General features: G+C 42.2%; 1 protein-coding gene across 5 annotated transcripts in view; it reads right to left on the bottom strand.

Annotated features, from left to right (window-relative positions):
- Positions 1-18,681, bottom strand: part of UBXN7 (UBX domain protein 7) — a 45,611-nt gene extending 26,930 nt beyond the window's left edge. For 2 of the 5 annotated variants that reach the window (XR_004377247.2, XR_012656395.1), the window contains exons 1-5: positions 18,445-18,652; positions 10,726-10,873; positions 7,104-7,171; positions 2,967-3,032; positions 359-471 (exon numbers count right to left, since the gene is read on the bottom strand). Coding sequence is in view for 3 of the 5 variants with exons in the window: in XM_032806100.2 (XP_032661991.1) it covers positions 359-471; positions 2,967-3,032; positions 7,104-7,171; positions 10,726-10,873; positions 18,445-18,583 (534 nt within the window). In the remaining 2 variants the exon portion in view is untranslated. Of the gene's footprint in view, positions 1-358; positions 472-2,966; positions 3,033-7,103; positions 7,172-10,725; positions 10,874-13,307; positions 18,178-18,444 lie in introns of those variants that run through there. The other 3 variants (XM_075068636.1, XM_032806100.2, XM_075068635.1) reach the window with 3 other exon arrangements.
- Between the last annotated feature and the right edge of the window lie 749 nt (positions 18,682-19,430).

Genomic DNA, 19,430 nt, shown 5'->3' with positions numbered 1-19,430 from the left:
AGCTTCACTCATGCACTGAAATCTTTCACCAGTGACATCTGCTCAACTTCACATTTGAAAAAGAAAAAGAAAAAAAAAAGGGGGGGGGGGAAGAGTGGGCCAGGGAAGAGAACAGTGGATAACAAGCCCACCCTTTTTAGAAATCAGTCACTATTTGCTAAGATCAGTCCTATACAACACATAAAATTACTACCTCATGCAAGCGCTAGTCTGCTTCTAAATATTGGCAGCTATTTGTTTTCTTGTAATTTATTGTACGATCACGCTATAAATCAATTTGGACATGCATGCTGATGTAGGGCTTACAAGCTATGCTCAGTTAACACATAGGTAGTCTTACTGAAAGACAGAAACCTACCGTTTCAAAGCTGCCTTTGTGCATCAGATCAATGGGAGGCCTGAAGAGGTCTGCAAGAGTAGTGAGTTTCTTATCTATTGCACCTCCATTCCGCAGCTCCTGCTCCTGTCGAACTATACAGCCCCGGGAGGAACAGGAGTTGAATTAGACAAAATACTCACAACAGTGCATTGTGCAGTCTTCATCTCTATTCCCTACATACAAATTCACCTGGTTGAAATCATTCTACAAAGGTTACAAAGTGCACAGGCCATGATTTATTTTGAAGACAAGATCCTAAAGTCGAGGTTCTAAACCCGTAACAAGGCAACTAAGTGCTCTGATTTTCTGAAGTGCTGAACACTGAACTCTCATTTAAATATATTTGTAAAATGTACACATTAGTGGGATCTGATTGTGAAAAAAAAAAAAAAAAAAAAAAAAATCAGGCAACTTATTCAGATGCCCAAATATGGATTTAGTAGTCTAAACTTAGGCTCCTGTTTTTCAAATATTGACCTACATCCAAAAATATTTCTAGTTTGATCTTTCACTTGTTCCCTCACCTTCACAAACATCAAAGGCCCCCTTTGACAGAATCAGGTATTTCTTCACATCCCCTTCATAGATAGACTTAGTTATTGCAACCTCTCATAGGTCAGAGGTTCTCAAACTCTTTCTATAGTCTATACCACACCTTGAAAAACAGTGTCCTGCGGATACCACCTCTCCCATTCATGGCCATGAGGCCACCTTGAATGCCCATCTGTGATCATATGAAACCTTTGGGGGGGAATTACAGCAACTGCTTACCTAAAATACTCTGTGCATTTGCTTTTTTATGCAGTTTAGCAGTTGGAAATGAGGAGCCAGGGCCATGGGGTCCGCCAACTCTCCACTGGACACAAGCAAGTGTGCAGTGGACCAGAGTATAGAAGCCTCCTGTACCTGTAAATATCACTATTTTGCAGCCCCTGGAAACATGTCTGCAAACATTAAAGGCCAGATTAGTGTCAGACTTTAACTATTAAGTTTCCAGCTTTCATTTAGGTGAAAAAAGCTTTTGGTGTATTTGTATATTTTTACTGAATGTTATTAAGTTAGACGAGAGATGAATGTGTAACTGGATCATATACTTTCAAGAGCTACAGCTGACATGGTGGAATGCTTCCAGATTGTCAGACATTTAGTACAGTGATATGAAAGAATTAAACAATGCCTGCAATATTAATCACTTTTAATAACACACACCATAGTAACAGACAAAAGGTCACATGTTCCATCTATCTGACCCATGCTGGTGATCATGGAGCTGTAGAGTTCACTTTTTATGCACCAATGTGGGCCATTCCACTTTGGATTGCTGTAAGGGTGTGTCAAAAAACAGTCTGGAATGTCTTCCTTTGTGGAAACAGAGTAAACAGAGTAATGGAACCCTAAATTCTACTGTATTGTTTAAATTACCACTTCCTAGTACATTACTAAACTTTAACAGACTCCTCAGTCTGTATGTCTTTTGTTCAAATAATTTAAAGCACGCTGTCTGAGCCCATGCGTTGGAATCAAAAAATGTGGTTGTGCAGTAGAGTATAGGTTATTCACAGAGAAGCCAATGACACTACCTTTAAATAGGTTGATTATTACTGAAGAGTCTGACTGGGACTCTGAGTGATGCCAGTAGAAGATTGTCAGCTTTTGTTCAGTGTTTGTACAGTGCCTTGCACAAAGGGGTCCTGGTCCATGACTAGGGCTCTTAGGCACTACGGTAATACAAATGATTAACAATAAAAAAGTTAAGGCTGCATTTGTCCCACCTGCCAAAGGAGTCATTTTTTGAAATTTTATGATTTAGAAGAGTTTCTCTATTACTTTTGTCATTTGTAGATTTTGCACATGGGTGGGCAGATGTAATGGTAAATGGCTAAACAAATTCACTGAGAACTTTCTGTGCTGCCAAGCAAAACCCAGGACTAATGTGAAGACTAACAAGAGCACACGCACAGCAACAGTGGCCACACAAAAGGCCAGATTAGTGAATGAGAGCTTTAATCCCCCCAGGATTCTTGGGTTCTCTCCCCACCACCAAGGGAAAAACATCCTTCTGAAGAATTAAACTGGGTTATCAAAGTCCATTCTGGTATGGCAAGTACTTTACTCATGTGTCCAGTACTGCCACAGAGAACACACAAGTTTGTGTGTTTTATTTTGTTTTATAAGATTGGAAGTATGCATCAGGGTCACAACAAGATCCAATAGTATCTGCCAAGATTCATATTTCCATGACTTGGCATTTTCGTCATAATCACCTCACAGCTATTTAAAACTGCCATGATTATAAAAGCAGTCCTCACTGTGAAACTAGTATCTGTGGGGAGACAGCTGTAGTTAATAGACAGACATCTTTAATTATAAAAGTAGTAATGGCACCACTACAATTAAAGATTAATAAAGCAGTTTTAGAATAGAATATTGCCTACTGCATAGGAAGTTCCAATCTCATTTAACGTTAAAAACTGTTTGATGACTGCAGCCAATGATCATGGCCAATAGTAGATAACTCTGTTCATTCCACACCACAAAGTTACACAACAAACTAGAAACCCTACCATAATGAACCACAGATACTTACTGGTTTCTGTTTGAAAATCCCGAAAACCATCAAATATTGAACGGGCAGGTCTGCGTCGTTTAGGAGCTTTAAAAAAATTAAAATAAAAAGATCTCAGATGTAATTTAAAAGCTATATTGTCAAAGAATTACTTTTGAATGATGGCATACCACAAAGTTGTGATGCAGAAAGACTGAAGACCCAAAGCATACATATAAAGAGGAGTAAGGTCACTGGGTAAGGGTGGGGGGAAATCAGAACAGACCCAAAGTAGCACCACATTTTACTTTAGGATATCCCCCCCAAGAACAAGTCTTTCCTCAAAGCAAATCCAGGTTACTGATGAAAGCAGGTAAAATACTAGGCCTCCCATCTCTGATATGCTTGTACATACCCATGTTGATTGCTTTTCTGCCATGCTGCCCAATATAGTATTCAGATTAAATAAGTCTTACCACACTGAACCCAAAACATAAAACAGGGACCCACTTTAGAAAATAACTATATGTCCTAGAGAAGTAATAATGGAAAATCCTCTAGGAAGGCAGCTACTCCCAGAGTTCTCCAATTTAGTTCTGTCAGGCCTCTCACTCACATCATCTTCTCGGCTGTTGGGCAGGGTGGGCAGTACTTGGACTCAAAAGGAGGAATCTTGCTATCACCCTATCCCCAGGTAAACCCAGCCTCAAGGAGCTCTATGCAGTTGCCTCTGAGCACAAAAGGAGGGGGAAGAGATACCGTTCCAATTCTCTGCTGGGCAATTAACTCTCAAAGACCTCTGTAATACCAGGATAAAGGGCTGGGCTGAAGTCACCTGGCATTACTATCTGTAGCTGCAGCTCCAAAGTACTCCTGATGGGGCCGAAAGACAAGACACCATAGAGCAATTTATTACAAATCTTTGTCTGCCTAGGAATGGTCATTTTTAAACAATTAAGACAGTATTTTCAAAATAATTCAGTTACAGGAGATGTTCAAAACACAAAGTACATGGAAAGAGGCCACCATACACCATAAAACCTGATTTTAAAAAAATCAATTTGCAGGGGGACTGACTGGTTGAATTAATGGGCATTGCCTACTCCTGAGGGAATTCTGCACCAAAAAATTAAAATTCTGCAAAATTCTGCATATTTTGTCAATAAACAAACATGACTGTTCCAGTATGGCAGTGGGGAGCACAGGCCACTGGCTGCATAGAGGTGCGAGATCACCCTGCAGCTCCCCCCACCCCCCACAAGAACTCGGCAGTGAAGCTGCACCTGACCCTGACACACCACGAGGGCCAGGCCTGCCCCAGAAACACCCTGGGGCCCTAACCTTCCACACCAATGCACCAAGACAGTAAGTGAGAGGGATAGAGTCTCACACACCCAGCCCTAGCCCTCAGTCTAGGTGTGGGGCAAGCAGGCTCAGCTTAGCAGGATCCAAGAATAGAGGTTCTTAGTGTGGAGGGATCCACATGTTGGGTGAGAGGGTTCTGTGTGGTGCAATCTGGGTGCAGGTATCTTCGGGGGGGGCAGGAAGGTGAGATTTTGAATGCTCAGGGGCTAGTTGGGGGGTTCCAGGTGCAAGGGAATGGGACTCTGCAAGGGGTTCAGGTGCAGACGACTGGGGCATGGGGGGGTCTAGATTTGGGAAGGATGGGGCTTGGCTGGGGGGGGCTAGGTGCTCGGGGGCTTGATGAGGTGGAGGTCCAGGTGCAGCTGGCTGGGGCTCAGTGGAGTGCAGGTCTAGGTGTGGGGGCTTCTCGGGGTGGTCCAGGTTAAAGGGGCCTCAGTAGAGGTTAGTCTAAGTACGGGGTGGGGGTCCGAATGCAGGGGGGAGGTTCTTGGTGAGGGACTAGGTGGCTGGGGGCTCTGAATGAATGGGGGAAAGGCATGGTGGGGTGGGGGTTCAGGTGTGGAGGGTGGTCTAGGTGCAGGGGAGAAGGGCTTGGTGGAGATCTGGATGCATGGGGTTGGGCAAGGTGTGGAGGAGCAGTTCCCCATACAGTGACCCCCTCGCCCTGTGGCTGAGGAGCAATGGGGGAGGAAGCAGGGTGGGCCTGGGAGAGTGCAGAGCTCCCCAGAGCCTGGGAGGTTTCTAGGGGTGGGTCTGATCTGGACCAGGCCACTCCATGCAGGGAAAAAGGTCCCATCATCCTCCCCCACACCCACCCAGGACGAGCAGCTAAGACTGGCGCAGGGTAAGAGCCACTGGCTGTGGAGTCTCTTCCACAGTGATTTACCTCTCTGCTGGCTGCTCCGGGCGCTCGAAACGATGTGCCCGCACTGCTGGGAAGAGGCGCATGACAGCTCGTGTGGCTTCCCTTTGCTTCCCCGTCATTTTCTGCGGGGAAGCAAAGAAATCTGCAGGGGACGTGAATTCTGCACACATGCAGTAGCGCACAATTCCCCCAGGAGTAATTTCCATCTCTAATAACTATGAAAAAAGGTATAATATTTTTGACCTCAAGTGATCTACTTTGTACATTATAATAAAAAATTTTCAGACTTAAGAGTTAAGTACTGAGCACCTATAAATCTCACACAAATCAACAGGTGCTACAAGTTCTCAGCATTTGTGAAAATCACCTGCCTGTAATTAGGTATTTATGTGTGGCTTTAGGAACCTGAAATTAAGCATGCAAGTCTGAAAACACTGTCCTATATTTTTGTGTTTCTTTGGAATGTAATTTAATAGTTGGCTATGAACTGGTGTTATCTTCCGTTTCAGATAATTTAAGTATCTCATTCTCAAGGCAGTTCCATGCAAAAAAAAACAAAACAAAAACAAAACAAAAAAAAAAACTAGACAACATTCAAATCCAAATATCCGTATACCTAGACTGAGTTCTCTAGGGCAAAGACTGTCCTGTAGAGTGCCTAGCGCAATAGGACCCTGAACCTTTATTGGGGTTGCCAGGGATGATCATAAATAGCCACCTCTTCTTAGAAGATCAATATTTTAATTAGCAGGAAAGTCATCTTCTCATTAGCCCTTCACTTCAAAATAAAGGGGGGGCGGAGGCAACATTTCAAAAGCAAAAAGATAATAAAGCAATCTTATATTTAAAGCAAACAGAAAATAAAAACTACAAAGTGCATTTCAAAACTTCAGTTTATTCTCCAAAGAGAGAAAATGAGAGTAAACTACAAACTGCAACAACAAATGGGAAAAGCTACTATTACCATCTAAAACAACTTCACACGGTATCCTTTGCACTGTGCCAACTGTCCAATTACTAGGGTTTTAGTGTATTACACAGCAATGCCCATTGCATATTGACTGCAGAACGCCCAGGAACCATCCCCGTTCTCAGAAGCCTCCTACTTTCTAAGCTTCCTCAATAATATTTCTTCAGCAGGTAGGTAGGTTCAGATGATTCAAGAAATTCAACACAAAGCAGAACTAAAATAATCAAATATTTTTCTTTAACATTTCATTAATAGTTTGTCTTTACCCTTCATATACTTCTGACTTCATTTCTAATCTTCCTATCTCCTTTGTAGCTCTAGCTCTCTTGAAGCTTCACCCATTCTTCTTCCCTTCATCACTAATCACTCTGTCCTGCAATACCAGCACTTTGAGCATCTCTAATGTGGGAGAAGTATCTTCAAGTTCTGTTCCTGGACCACTGTACTCAGCCAGAAAACAGAAGTATTTTAGCATAGCTTATGAGGCAGCACCCACTTTAAATGAAGCAAACTGCACTCCCAGTGGTGCATGATTTACTACCTATGTCTCATTTGAGAAACTGTACTTCCAACTGCATAGAGGTATTTCAAAGTGTGCAATCGCATCCTACGGCTACAGAGTTATATCAGAGTACAGCAGAAAGAAGTAGTGATGGGATTCAATTTCTCAGGCTTGGTTTAAACTCCAGACTTATGTTGGTATAACTACACCGCTCAGGGGTATAGAAAATCCACATCCTCTGAGCAATGCATTTATACTGACCGAACTCCTGGTATAAATGGCGCTGCGCTGACTGGGGATCGGGGGAGAGCTTCTCACATCAACATAGCCACTGCCTCTCCAGGAGGTGGAGTACCTAGAGTGGTGCAGCTGCACCATGTAGGCATGTGTAGACAACCCCTCAGTCAGTTACAATTTTTCTTTCGTCACTCACCCAGGCCAGTAGCAACATAAAACAAAACCACAAACAAATCTTACCTCCAAACAAGGGCTCCGGCTCTACCAAAATTTCCTGCTTTTGTGGAATTGGTGCTCGTACTTCATCCCTACCAGAGTAAGGGAAAAAAAAATCTGTTATTTACTGAGGGATGTGCTGGGCACTCTATAAACAAAGAATACCAGTTCCTGCCCAAGGATCTTGCAGTTTAAATGATACAGACAAAAGTACAGATGCATAATATCTAGGTGAAGTAAGGATGTTGTACAAATTTTTAATTATTTCATCATTTCAGGTGGCTCAAAGGGTCCATGCAGGAAGCAAATGTTTAAAAGATCTGAATTGAGAGAGGTTCTTTGACTCATACAGGTTCCGTGCATAAAGAGTGGCACAGAAGGGGTCACAGACTAGAGCCTACAACCCTACATAACGCAGAGAGAAATGCTTATTTGTTTTACCCAGTCTCTTCACAGTCTTCTAGGCACTGCGTCTGAAGTTTAGGAGATGGACTGGTTATCTCCTGAATGGAGCCAAGGTATCAAATTTATTCCAATAAAAACACTTACTGGGTTTAACTTATAGTGGTATAAAAGTCACTGATTCACAAAGAATCTGCACAGAAACAAGGCCTCCATACTGACAAATATAGATGTTTAGCTTCAGTACCTGTCAAAGGCAAATGGCAGAAAGGTACAGAATTTAGCATCCGCTAGGACTATTGGCACCATTCCAGCTGTTTTAACCTCAAGTACACCCTTTTCTGGCACTTTCACCTTTATAATTAACCTGAATTTAGACAGAAAGTTTAGTAAGACTGTTTCCAGGGTCAAAGTTATCTATTTATCCACAGAACAGGTAGAGCAAAGGAAGCAGAACTCCAAACTTCCCTACAATGCCCAAATGCAACTCACTCATGCCTTTCAGTGACCAACTCTACATATGAGCGGGAAATATGCTCCTCATAATTATTCACACCCTGGCCTTTCATGCACAACATGGGTGCCAATAAATGCCAAATGTTGCTGTGGATTTTATGGTAGGACACAAGCCCCCTAGGAACCAGACAGAGACCAAAACCCACTTCTTGAAGACCAAAGACCTAATTATCTTTTAGCCACAACTAATCCAATTTAGACCAAGTTCAAAGCAGTGACGGGGAGGTGAAAGTAACTGTCATTGCCACCACATACACATCTACCATGCAAGACGCAGCTTCTGTGTCCCCTGAAAGCAGCATTTAGCTAGCATGGCTTGTAACCAATATCCTGTTAGGTATGCAAATGTTATCCAAAACGTACAAATGACGAAATTGAGTCATAGTACAATTTTCAGGCCAGGGGACCATCTGTTTGCTATATGTTTGTACAACACCAACAAGGTGTTGGCCTCTAGGCACTATTTTAACACCAGCAGTGAGAACAGGTAATATTCCCAAGTCAAAACAAGAAACAAATCCCAAGTCTCTTAAAACTTAAGTGCAAGAGTATAATAAGAAAAGCCAAAGAGGAGTTTGAAGAACGGCTAGTCAAAAACTCCAAAGGTAATAACAAAATGTTTTTTAAAGTACATCAGAAGCAGGAAGCATGCTAAACAACCAGTGGGGCCCCTTGATGATCGAAATACAAAAGTAGCGCTTAAGGACAATAAAGTCCTTGCGGAGAAACTAAATGGATTCTTTGCTTCAGTCTTCACGGCTGAGGATGTTAGGGAGATTACCAAACCTGAGCTGACTTTTGTAGGTGACAAATCTGAGGAACTGTCACAGATTGAAGTGTCACTAGAGGAGGTTTTGGAAATAATTGATAAACTCAACATAATAGTCACGTGGACCAAGGGCATTCACCCAAAGTTCTGAAAGAACTGAATGTGAAGTTGCAGAACTATTAACTAAGTTTGTAACCAGTCCTTTAAATCGGCTTTGGTACCAATGACTGAAGCTAGCTAATGTAATTGCCAATATTAAAAGGGCTCAGAGGTGATCCGGCAATTACAGACGGTAAGTCTAACGTAACCGGGCAAATTAGTCGAAACATAGTTAAGAAGAAAATTGTCAGACACATAGAAAACAACTGTTGAGCAAAGCTCAACATGGTTTCTGTAAAGGGAAATCGTGTCTTACTCATCTATTAGAGTTTTGAAGGGTCAACAACATGTGGACAAGGGGATCCCGTGACATAGTGTACTTAGATTTCCGAAAGCCTTTGAAAAGGTCTCTCACCAAAGGCTCTTACGTAAATTAAGCTGTCATGGATAAAAGGGAAGCGCTCCTTTCATGGACTGAGAATGAAGAAGAACAGAGGAACAAAGGTAGAAATTAATGGTAAATTCTCAAATGGAGAGGGGTAACTAGTGGTGTTCCAGGGTCTCACTAGGACGCAATCCACTATCTAAATTATTCATAAATGATCTAGGAGAAAGGGGTAAACAGTGAGTGGCAAAGTTTGCAGATGATACTAAACTACTCAGATAGTTAAGACAAAGCAAGTCTTTGAAGAACTTCAAAGATCAACTAAAACTAAGTGATGGGCAACAAAGCAAATGAAATTAAATGTGGATAAATGTAAAGTAATGCACATTGGAAAAAATAACCCAACTATACAGGGGGCTAATTTACTACAACGAGTCGAAAAAGATCTTGGAGTCATCATGGATAGTTCTCTGAAGATGTCCACACAGTGTGCAGAGGCGGTCAAGAAAAGCAACAGTTGTTAGGAATCATTAAAAAAGAGGATAGAAAATAAGACTGAGAATATATTATTGCCCTTATATAAATCCATGGTACGCCACATCTTGAATACTGTGACAGATGTGGTGTCCTTACCTCAAAAAGATGTTCTAGCACTGAGAAATGTTCGAAAAGGGAAACTAAAATGATTAGGGGTTGAGAGGGTCCCATATAAGGAAAGATTAAAGAGGCTAGGTCTCTCAGCTTGGAAAAGAGGAGCTAAGGGGGATATGAAAAGAGGTAAATAAAACATGAGTGAGTGGAGAAAGTGGAAGGAAAAGTTATTTACTTACCATAATACAAGACTAGGGGTCACCAAATGACATTAATAGCAGCAGGTTAAAAAATAAAAGGAAGTCTCTCTTCACCAGCGACAGTGAAACTATGGGAACTCCTTACTAGGAGGTTGTGAAGGCGAGGACTATAACAGTGTTAAAAGGAATGGATAGTTCATGGTGGTTAAGTCATAAATGGCTATAGACAGGAATGGGTACAGAACGGTGTTCTAGCCTCTGTCATCAGAGGATGGAGATGGATGGCAGGAAGAGAGATCACACTGATCACTAGCTGTGATAAGTGATCACTAGCTCCATCTGGAGGCACTGGGATTGGCCACTGTCGGTAGACAGGATACTGGGCTAGATGGACCTTTAGTCTGACCTGGTACAGCCGTTCTTATGTTAAAACTCAGTCCTGTGTTTTAGCCACAAGACCATTACTACCAGATAAAAGTTGCTAGAATGGCCCTACCAGAGGAGGGAAAAGTGGACAAGATCATTAAACGACTACATAGTAACAGTGAAGTGACAGTAGGTTATGAGAGAAATGAACAATGCTACAGCAAAATGCCTTGATACCATAACTTTCCCACCTTTCCATTCTACCATTATTCAACACACGTTATTCATTCATATGGATACATTCACACAGGCACATACTCTGTATCTGGTCGGACAGTTGACACCGCTGCTGAACTGGTGCTGGGCTCCTCTGCTATGCCTCCACTATCCAGAAACATAGTGACAGCCATCTCTAGATTATTGTTGCATGCTTCAAGCATATGTTTCCCCACACTTTCACTGGCACCTATAATGTGAAAGACAAAAAAAGTCTCAGAAAATAGTATCAAGACTCTGATCAAAGAGGTCCTGGGAATAGCTGACAGACAAGATTGTTCTTTCAAAGAATTAGTAATTAGTAAGAATGCACAACATATATGGCTGTCACCTGCTTTGCACTTATAGTTTAGAAACCATTAGAAGAAACACTAATATACACATCTTGCCTAGGAGGGGGGAAAAAGGAGACGGAAATGTAGCTCTCCTTCAATCCTATCTGCTTCCTTAAAAAAGAAAAAAGTTCAGCAGTAGGTATTTAATTTTTTTTTTTTTTTTAAAACAGTTCTCAGACTTTTGCCCAGCACAAAATTCATAACATGAAGAAGATGCAATGATCCAGAAAGATGTTGGGTTATACACAAAATTAACTACCAACTTCTCGTCACTATGAAAAACTCAATATTAAATCAGCAATGAGTATAAATCGAGTCCACCCTGCGTTAATCATGGATTTCTATATAAAAGTGCATTCTTTGGTTGTTATAACCTTAAAACATATTCTTCACAACTCATAGATAGATGTGTACCTTCTAAAAATGAAACCTACACTACACATTTTTAAAGTGATTTCTTTTGAAAACTTTTCAGATTAGTTTTACAGTTATACCAGAAAATGAATGCTTGTTTGGTTATGTCATTTACCAAAGATAATTGAAGCAGACATTTATGAAGTCATTGGGAAGTGAACTATCTCCAATTCAACAGTAATCATTAATATTTGAAGGATTTTCTTGCCATGCTGTATTAGAAGGAGAACATCACCAGGCAGACATTTACATTGTTTTATTAAACTAAAATAACGTTATGTATTCTGGATTTTTTCTTCAACAGCAAATATGTAATATTTTAACAAAACAAGCATATGAATTTTTGAATGTAGTTAAACATTGAAGTTTTTTAAAGTCAGGTTTGTTTTTGTTAAAATTGTTTTTAACTAAAATAGTTAAATGAAATTTAAAAAAAATTAAATCAACTATGTCAGCCAGCTCAACATGAGAAACTTAAAATATTGGCTTCTGCAGCAAACTCAGTCGTCTTCATCTTCGTTTTTCTGTTTCTTCATAATCTGGAAATGAAAAACAAGCTTTCCGGCTTTTTCAAGTCCCAAACAATTTATCAATTTGGAATGAATTAGTTCAAAGGAAGAAAATATTCTCCTACACCAGCAGGAGCAGCTAATGCTGATAAAGGTGAGATTATCACTTCAACAGTCTCTGAATCCAAGTGCTTAAGTGAATTCCACCAGTTCACATCATCAGCAAACATATATTTCTTGAATGGTTCACCCTTAGTTCTGAAGTTTATGGTAGTTGTACATCCAACAATCATCCCTCCACAATGCCATGTCTTAGCCAACTCCTCTTCTTTAACAGTTAAGGCTTGACCCTGGTACCGAGTACTGAGAATATCTGCAAGAAAATGAGCTGTAGATAGTGCTTGTCCCATTCATTTTTTTAAGGCTTGTGATTTAACTTTGTCATTGCATATTTCTCTTTAAGATCTCACTCAGTTCTTTCCAAATTTCAACAGCATCAGCAATAGAACAGCTATTTCCCTGCATTTTGTTGAAGGCCACAAAAATAGACTTCAGGGTACTCAGCACGTGTTCAACATTTCTCTTAAGCCAATGTTGAGAACTTTGGTTGCGACCGTGCCACCTAACTTTTCATGATTTTATTCGCAAACTGTCATCAGATTAGGCCAGTTCTTGATATAGTGGCTCAAAACAGTCCACTACTGAGTTCCATCCCACATCTTGTGGGAGAGTTAACTTGGTTCCTCCCACTTTTTTCAGAGCAGCTGCTGCAAAGTGGTTGTTACGGAAGTATTTTGCAATTTCAACATTAGCCTTTATTTCTGGAACACTGAAGTCTTTGGCTAGGAGGTGCAACAAATGAGCACTGCTACCATATGTTATTAGATTGGGACTCTCTTCACTCTCTTCTAAATAATTTCTCCTCATCTTAGATACATTTGCAGCATTGTCCGTGACCAAGCTGCGTACTAGACATTTGAATTTTTTTTCTACAGTTTGTTATAGCTCTTACTGCTACTTCTAGTAAGTATTCTTCTGTATGTATATTTCCTGATGTATCAATAGTTTCTGTAAGGAAGACATTCCCTTCTTCTGTTGTCACACAAGCACACACAACAGGATCACCGTGGACATTGCTCCACCCATCAAGATTCAGGCTAACAATTTCACCCTCTAGACCTTTTGCACACTGCTCAATATTTTTCTCGTACACTTTATCCAGCACTTTGCCTGCAACATCTGCTCTGTTGGGTGGACTCTATCCTGGTCTTAATGACTGAACCACGTTAATGAAATGTGGATTCTCAATCATACAGAAAGGAGAGTTTGTTGCATAAACAAACCAGGCAAGGTTTTCATCAATTACCTTTTTTTGTAATCTGCTGGTTCTTATCACAAACTTATGTATGGTTGTTTCTCGATGATGGAAAAAAAAATTTCTTCTTTGCTACAGGTGATATACTGTGGCTATGTGACATACATGGTGTGACTGAAACGCTATCATTGGCAGATCACCATTATTTTCTATAGTTTCAGAGTTATCTTGAAGGTGGATAGTCTTCAGAATCCTGTATGTTGAGGATGGATTCTCCTAAAGAAAATAAGTCAATGAAGTTATTTAATTATTACCAGACTGCTAATTTAGTATTACTCATTGTATTCACTGACACTTAATATTACTTTAAAGGTGAAATTGTAAAAGGAAGATCTGTTTATTTCAGCTGTTTATTTTTTTAATCACAACTGCATCTAAAATGATAGTACCACAGTTGTTACTCTATATTTTTGCTCAAACATGAAAATTCAATAGTTCAGAAGGAAGACAGGCAGTCCTTAAGAAAGAAGTATGAAATAAAAAAGTTGACCAACCTGAAGATCCTGCATATTCAGACATGCTCCTTTCATCATCTTCAACGCAGCTTCCTCCTGAGAAGGAGCACTTCTCATGATGTTGTTTCATTCGCGCAACCAGGCCTTGCATTTCTTTGTTGCACTGTTTGCATTTTGCACACATGACAGTCTTACCCACAGGTACAGGAACTTCATTAAAATATTCCCAAACTGGGTCTCTTTTATGGCCTGCTGCCATTAGAGGTTTTCCCTACTAGTGAGAGAATGGTATGGTAGATCTCAAATCAATGAAGGCTACGCTCAGAAAGACCTCAAGACTTCTGGAATATGCTGCTCAGACAGTTTCACTTTTGTTTCTACTGACTGTTCTTCCTTCCTCACATTTACCTCCAGACTTCTTCTCCTTGTCCAGATCTATTCTGCCCCCCAATAATTTTCTATTCATTGAACTTTTTGAAATTTTGCACTTTTAGACAGACGTAAGGGATTGACTGTGTACACAAATTTGTAGAGGGACAATAGGGCTGAGGTCTGTTATTTCTCACCTCTATTTATTTATTTTAAAATATTTTTGCTGTTAACAAGCATGTTATCTCTGGAGACACAAATCCAGTTTGAGAACCGCAAAACTAAGCATCGCTTAGTATGTAGTAGTCTCTTCTAGACTGAGCACTGAGTCCCATTGGGTAGATAGAAAGATTAACCTAAATAATCTATACAGAAGCCCTTGGAACCTCATAAGATTGGGTCCCTAATCCATGAACTATTGGAACTCAATTACAAAACTTCTTAAACATTACATGAATCTATTGTCTCATACTATAAAATTAGAATTTATAATCCCTATTCTATGATGAGATATCTTTGAGTTATAATGTATCTATCTTTAGATCGGATTTTTCCTCAAAAAGCATTTTATCAAAAAAATACGATTTTTTTGGATTTAAAAAGAAAAAATTATTGATTTTTATCCACCCAGGGGTATAACAGTTTCAGCCACTGTATGATGGATATTTAGAGCAGAAAAATAAAGTAGGGAACTTGGCCTATCAACTGACCAAGACACAGAGTGAGCAAAAGAGAACTAGCAGATGCTCATTCCAGAGAAGACGAGCATAACAACTGGCAGAAAGAAGGAAGGTTTGTTTACATGTTGATACATGTCCATCTATTAAAACAGTTCCCAGTTTCAGTGTCTTACCGTATCCATTACTGTTCATGGATACGAGTAACAACATTGACTCGCAGTACCACCTTCTTCCCTACATCAAAAGACCTTTCCCCTCCAGGACGAGTAACCCAAAGTTAGTCATGCCATAGAGACACTCTCAACTGAGGAATTTATTTTCCCTAACAGTCTATCAGAGCACAAGTGTGAGTTCTCCATCCCACACAGGGACCGTGTTGTCATAGTCATGTTAGTCCTAGGATATTAGACAGATAAACTGAGTGAAGTAGTAGCTTTTATTGGACCAACTTCTGTTGGTGAAAGAGAAGTTTTCAAGATTACACAGAGCTCTTCTTCAGGTCACAGTAGATGAAGGCAGTTAGTGAGTTACAGAGGCAGAAATTCAGTGGAGTTAGCGTTGGAGGTAGCTTTTGTACTCATGATAAGTTTAATTTTCATTAGTTTAAGTGTCTAAATACCATAGCAATGAGGAAAACAAGATTATATTGTATAAAGTTAGAGTTGTAGTAAATTAAGCCACCTTGGCTTAAACCCATTTTATCTTAGTCACTCAACTTGTATTTGGCAACACTAGATTTCCCGGGAAGCTCTAGTCAGAACAGCCCAGCCAGCAAATGAAACACTGCAAGGGCTGGAAAATCTCTGGATAAAGCAGGGGTTCTCAGACTGGAGCTTGGGACCTCTCAGGGGGTCACGAGCTTATTACATGGGAGGTCACGAATTGTCAGCCTCCAGCCCAAACCCTGCTTTGCTTCTAGTATTTATAATGGTGTTAAATGTATTTTGAAAGTGTTTTAAATTTATAAAGGAGGTGCACTCAGAGGTCTGCTGTGTGAAAGGGTCACCAATACAAAAGTTTGAGAACCACTGGGATAAAGTGACTTTGAATGACCTATGCTATTATATTAAGTCACAAACAATGTCAGCTTGTCTGACAGAGTAACTTTCCAAAGACAATTTGCCAAGAGAAGTAGCAATAATCTTAATAGAAGTCAACTCTATTTTGAGGTCTTAATTAAAATGGTAAATAAATACAAAAGCAAACTAGTTATCAGAGATAACAAGGTAAAAGTATGGAAACAACATCTAATTTCTTTAAACTGTAATCACAATTTGTTATAAAAATGCCCACTACACTTTACTGCCATTATATCAGCAATGCTCAAACATTTTTACACTTTGAAATGACCACATCACCCTACAAATCCCATATAGAGTTATGTGCAAAGACATTGCCATTTTCAGGTCTCTGCTATTCAAAACCTATCACTGCTTGTAGAAGACAAAAGTTGTCTAGAACAGCATTTCTCAAGTGTGGCCACCGTAGATGCACGAGGCCACCAGGGGCTTTTCTTGCGGTCACAGCCTCCCCGGCTGTGATCAGGGGGGAAGAGGCAAAGTAGCAGCCCCTTCCCTCTCCTTGTTGCTCCTGGATGCATCGCCTTGGTGTTGGTTGCTGGGGGCCGGCTGCCAGCAGCGTTGGGCCCTCACCCTTCTGGAGACACCTGGGTAACAAGGTGGGAGGATCAGGCAGCCGGTGAGTTCCCCACCTTCCCAGGGGCGAATGGCTCAGGCTTCAGCCCCGGGGTGGTGGGGCAGCAGGCTCCAGCCGAGGGGCTTCAGGCTCCATCCGCAGGCTCCAGCTGTGCGGTGGCAAGCCCCTGACTCTGGTCGCGGGGCTTCAGGCTCTGGCCACGGGGCTTCAGGCTCCAGCCCAACACAGACTCCCCTGATCCCACATCCAGGGATTAATTTGTCCCTAGGCTTGGAAGGGCTAAATAAGGCTGCTGTGAAAAGTGATACTTGTATGTTTGTTAATATCACTTTTCACAGCAGACTTACTAGCTAGCAATAAATAAATTACAATGATTTGGACAAATAAATATGTACATATACATGTTTTTCCTAAAGACAGTTAAGTATTTTAAGAAAATGCGTGAGAGTGGCCAACAGCAAGAGTTGGTGGCCGCACTTTGATGCCACTAAAAAATTTGTCCTGAGAACCTCTGGTCTAGAACCAGTGTGTCTTATTAATTGTAGAACATTAGTGCAATGCTCTAAAACCAGCTTTACTTTCTTTACAAAATATTTAAGGTTGCATCTGCCTTTAAATGAGCACTGCAAACACTGAAATGTGAACCAAAACTCATCTAGTTTCACTGTAGCTCTTGTGTGTATTTTTTCCAGTTTCTTACAGCCACTCTTCTTGGTGAGCAACAACAAAAAGTCAGTCCCCTGTTTCCTACAGCAGAAATATACTAAATGACTTTCTCCTCATTCTTCATTAGTGGGGCCCAGCAGAGCCATAAAATATTGTACTCTCTCTGAGAGCATTAAAAATGATTGTTTGTGATTCACAAAGAACTGACTTACTAAGAATTTCCCAGGGTACAGGCGAACCTGTATCCCTGTCAGTTTACTAGCTACTTAACATCTCCAGTATTGTTAACCCAGATTTTGAGCCAATCACACCTGACTATTAAAAGTGATATAAGCTTGAATTTAATTAGCTATAACAAGAAACTTGGTGAGTGGAATAAACAGAACTAATAAATCGATTTTTGTAGTTTGACAGTCATATTTTCCTATCTTTTAAAACCCTTCCCTCCTCTGTTGTGGTGTGAAGACACACAAATAGAGGAAGCTATAATGAAATCGATTATGCACAAATTGTATCAAGTGCTCAAGATAAACCAAACAAAGAATTTTCATTGGGAGCAATCCAATGCCATTTGTAAGAACAGTGGGGAAATATATGCCGACAAACCCGATCATCATTTCAATGCACTAACAGATTACTTCCACAGATCATATTACACCAAATCTGCCCACTAATTACTCAAGCAAACAGAACTTCAGTTACACTGGTGGAAGCAGGAGGAGGAAGACTGATGCATCTTGTGGTCTCTGTTGAGTGCAAGGAGCACCTGTCCTGGCGATGAAGGAAAGAGAAGAGCATCTGACAGCACTGGAGCGTCACCCGTACAGCAGACAGTGATTCTCTGCCAGACCCCCAGCTCCTTGGCAGCCTGTTCCCTCACGCATGTTCGCCCGCCCACCGGCTCTGGGGCTCTGTACCGCAGACACAGGCCGGGCGGCTGCTCGGCTGTCCTATGGGATGCCTGAGCCCCCTTTCCTGGGCCCGGGACTTTGCCGGGTGAGCAGGGCCGGGGCCGTACCCCGAAGGTCACAGAGAACGGGGCAGCGCCTGGCCTAGCCTGCCTGGGGGAGGAGGGGGAACCCCACATCCCCTCAGCCGGGAGCCTCCGTGCCGCACCGATCCGCCGGGCACAGCGCGCGCGCCCCGGCCGGAAGCCGCCGCTGCCCCAGGCCGGTTCTGCCCGGAGCTGGACCAGAGCTGCGGGGCCCAGCCCACCGGTGCTGCCCCTGTACCGGCCCCCGATATTAGGGCTACAGGATGTGCACAGCCGCCCGCGGGGCCCCCGGCTTCCGTGCGTCTCACCCGTGATGGCGGTGAATTGCTGAATTAACCCTTTGAGCACCGAGGAGGCCGCAGAGCCCCCGTGCGCCGCCATCTTCCCGCCGCCACCACCGAACAACAACACACCAGCCACCTGCCCGGCTGCTGTGCGCAGGCGCATAGCCAGCCGCCCGCGCGAGCGCCCCTTCCCCTAGCTCGCCACCAGGGAGGCGCTTTCAATTTCAATGTCAAGCTTTATTGGGTGGCCGCTGCTGCTCCGCCCACTTCCCCGCCCCCCTCAAGGGCGGGACGCTACTGTCCCCTTCCCCCAGCGCTGGGCGGTGCCCAGGGCTAAAGTGAGGGCCCTAGCTCCGCCCCTTCCACCAAGGGCCGGGAACTGACAGCCCCTGCTGCTGCCATGTGCCTCTTTGGACCAGGCACTGAAAACTGCGGAGTTAGGCTGCTGCCCACATAAGATTAGCTAGAATATCAGGTGGTTTTTTTTAAAGAAATAAGATCTGGTTCTTTAAGTGTGCTAACAGGGGCTAAGCCCCTAGGGGCGTCTAGCTGGTGCAGGCATGTTCTTTGTGCAACCAGGCAGGCTAGAAAGTGCCTTTTTTTTTTTTGTCTCTTCTATTCACATGACTCCAAGAGCTGGGGCTTTATGAAAACCAGCATGTATCATGTGTCACACTGTATATTACTGAGAAGTGGTGGCATGGTTGCTGTAGGCTGGCCAGCTACACTAGAGCAACCCATGGGGGAGTCCATCATTATCCTTCTGTGAGCAGGTCGCTCACGCCATGCCCACGTTGAGTCTGTTGCTAGGAAGGCAGCAGTTGGGCTTCTACCACCCCCTTCTACCCCTCCCAGCTGCAGTGACAGCGGCAGGAGTCCAATGCCAGTGAGCATTCTATCAACACACCAGGCAGATGAATGGGGTAATTCAGACTTCTCAGATGCTTCTTGTAGCTGCAAGTAGATGTCACAGAGACCGCACTGTAATTAAATTTTAGCATCGCTGGAGG

This window comes from Chelonoidis abingdonii, chromosome 8 (assembly GCF_003597395.2).
Source record: "Chelonoidis abingdonii isolate Lonesome George chromosome 8, CheloAbing_2.0, whole genome shotgun sequence".
Classification (NCBI taxonomy): domain Eukaryota; kingdom Metazoa; phylum Chordata; order Testudines; family Testudinidae; genus Chelonoidis; species Chelonoidis abingdonii.
Note: the sequence above shows the minus strand (reverse complement) of the source record. Positions and strands in the feature narration are given on the sequence as shown.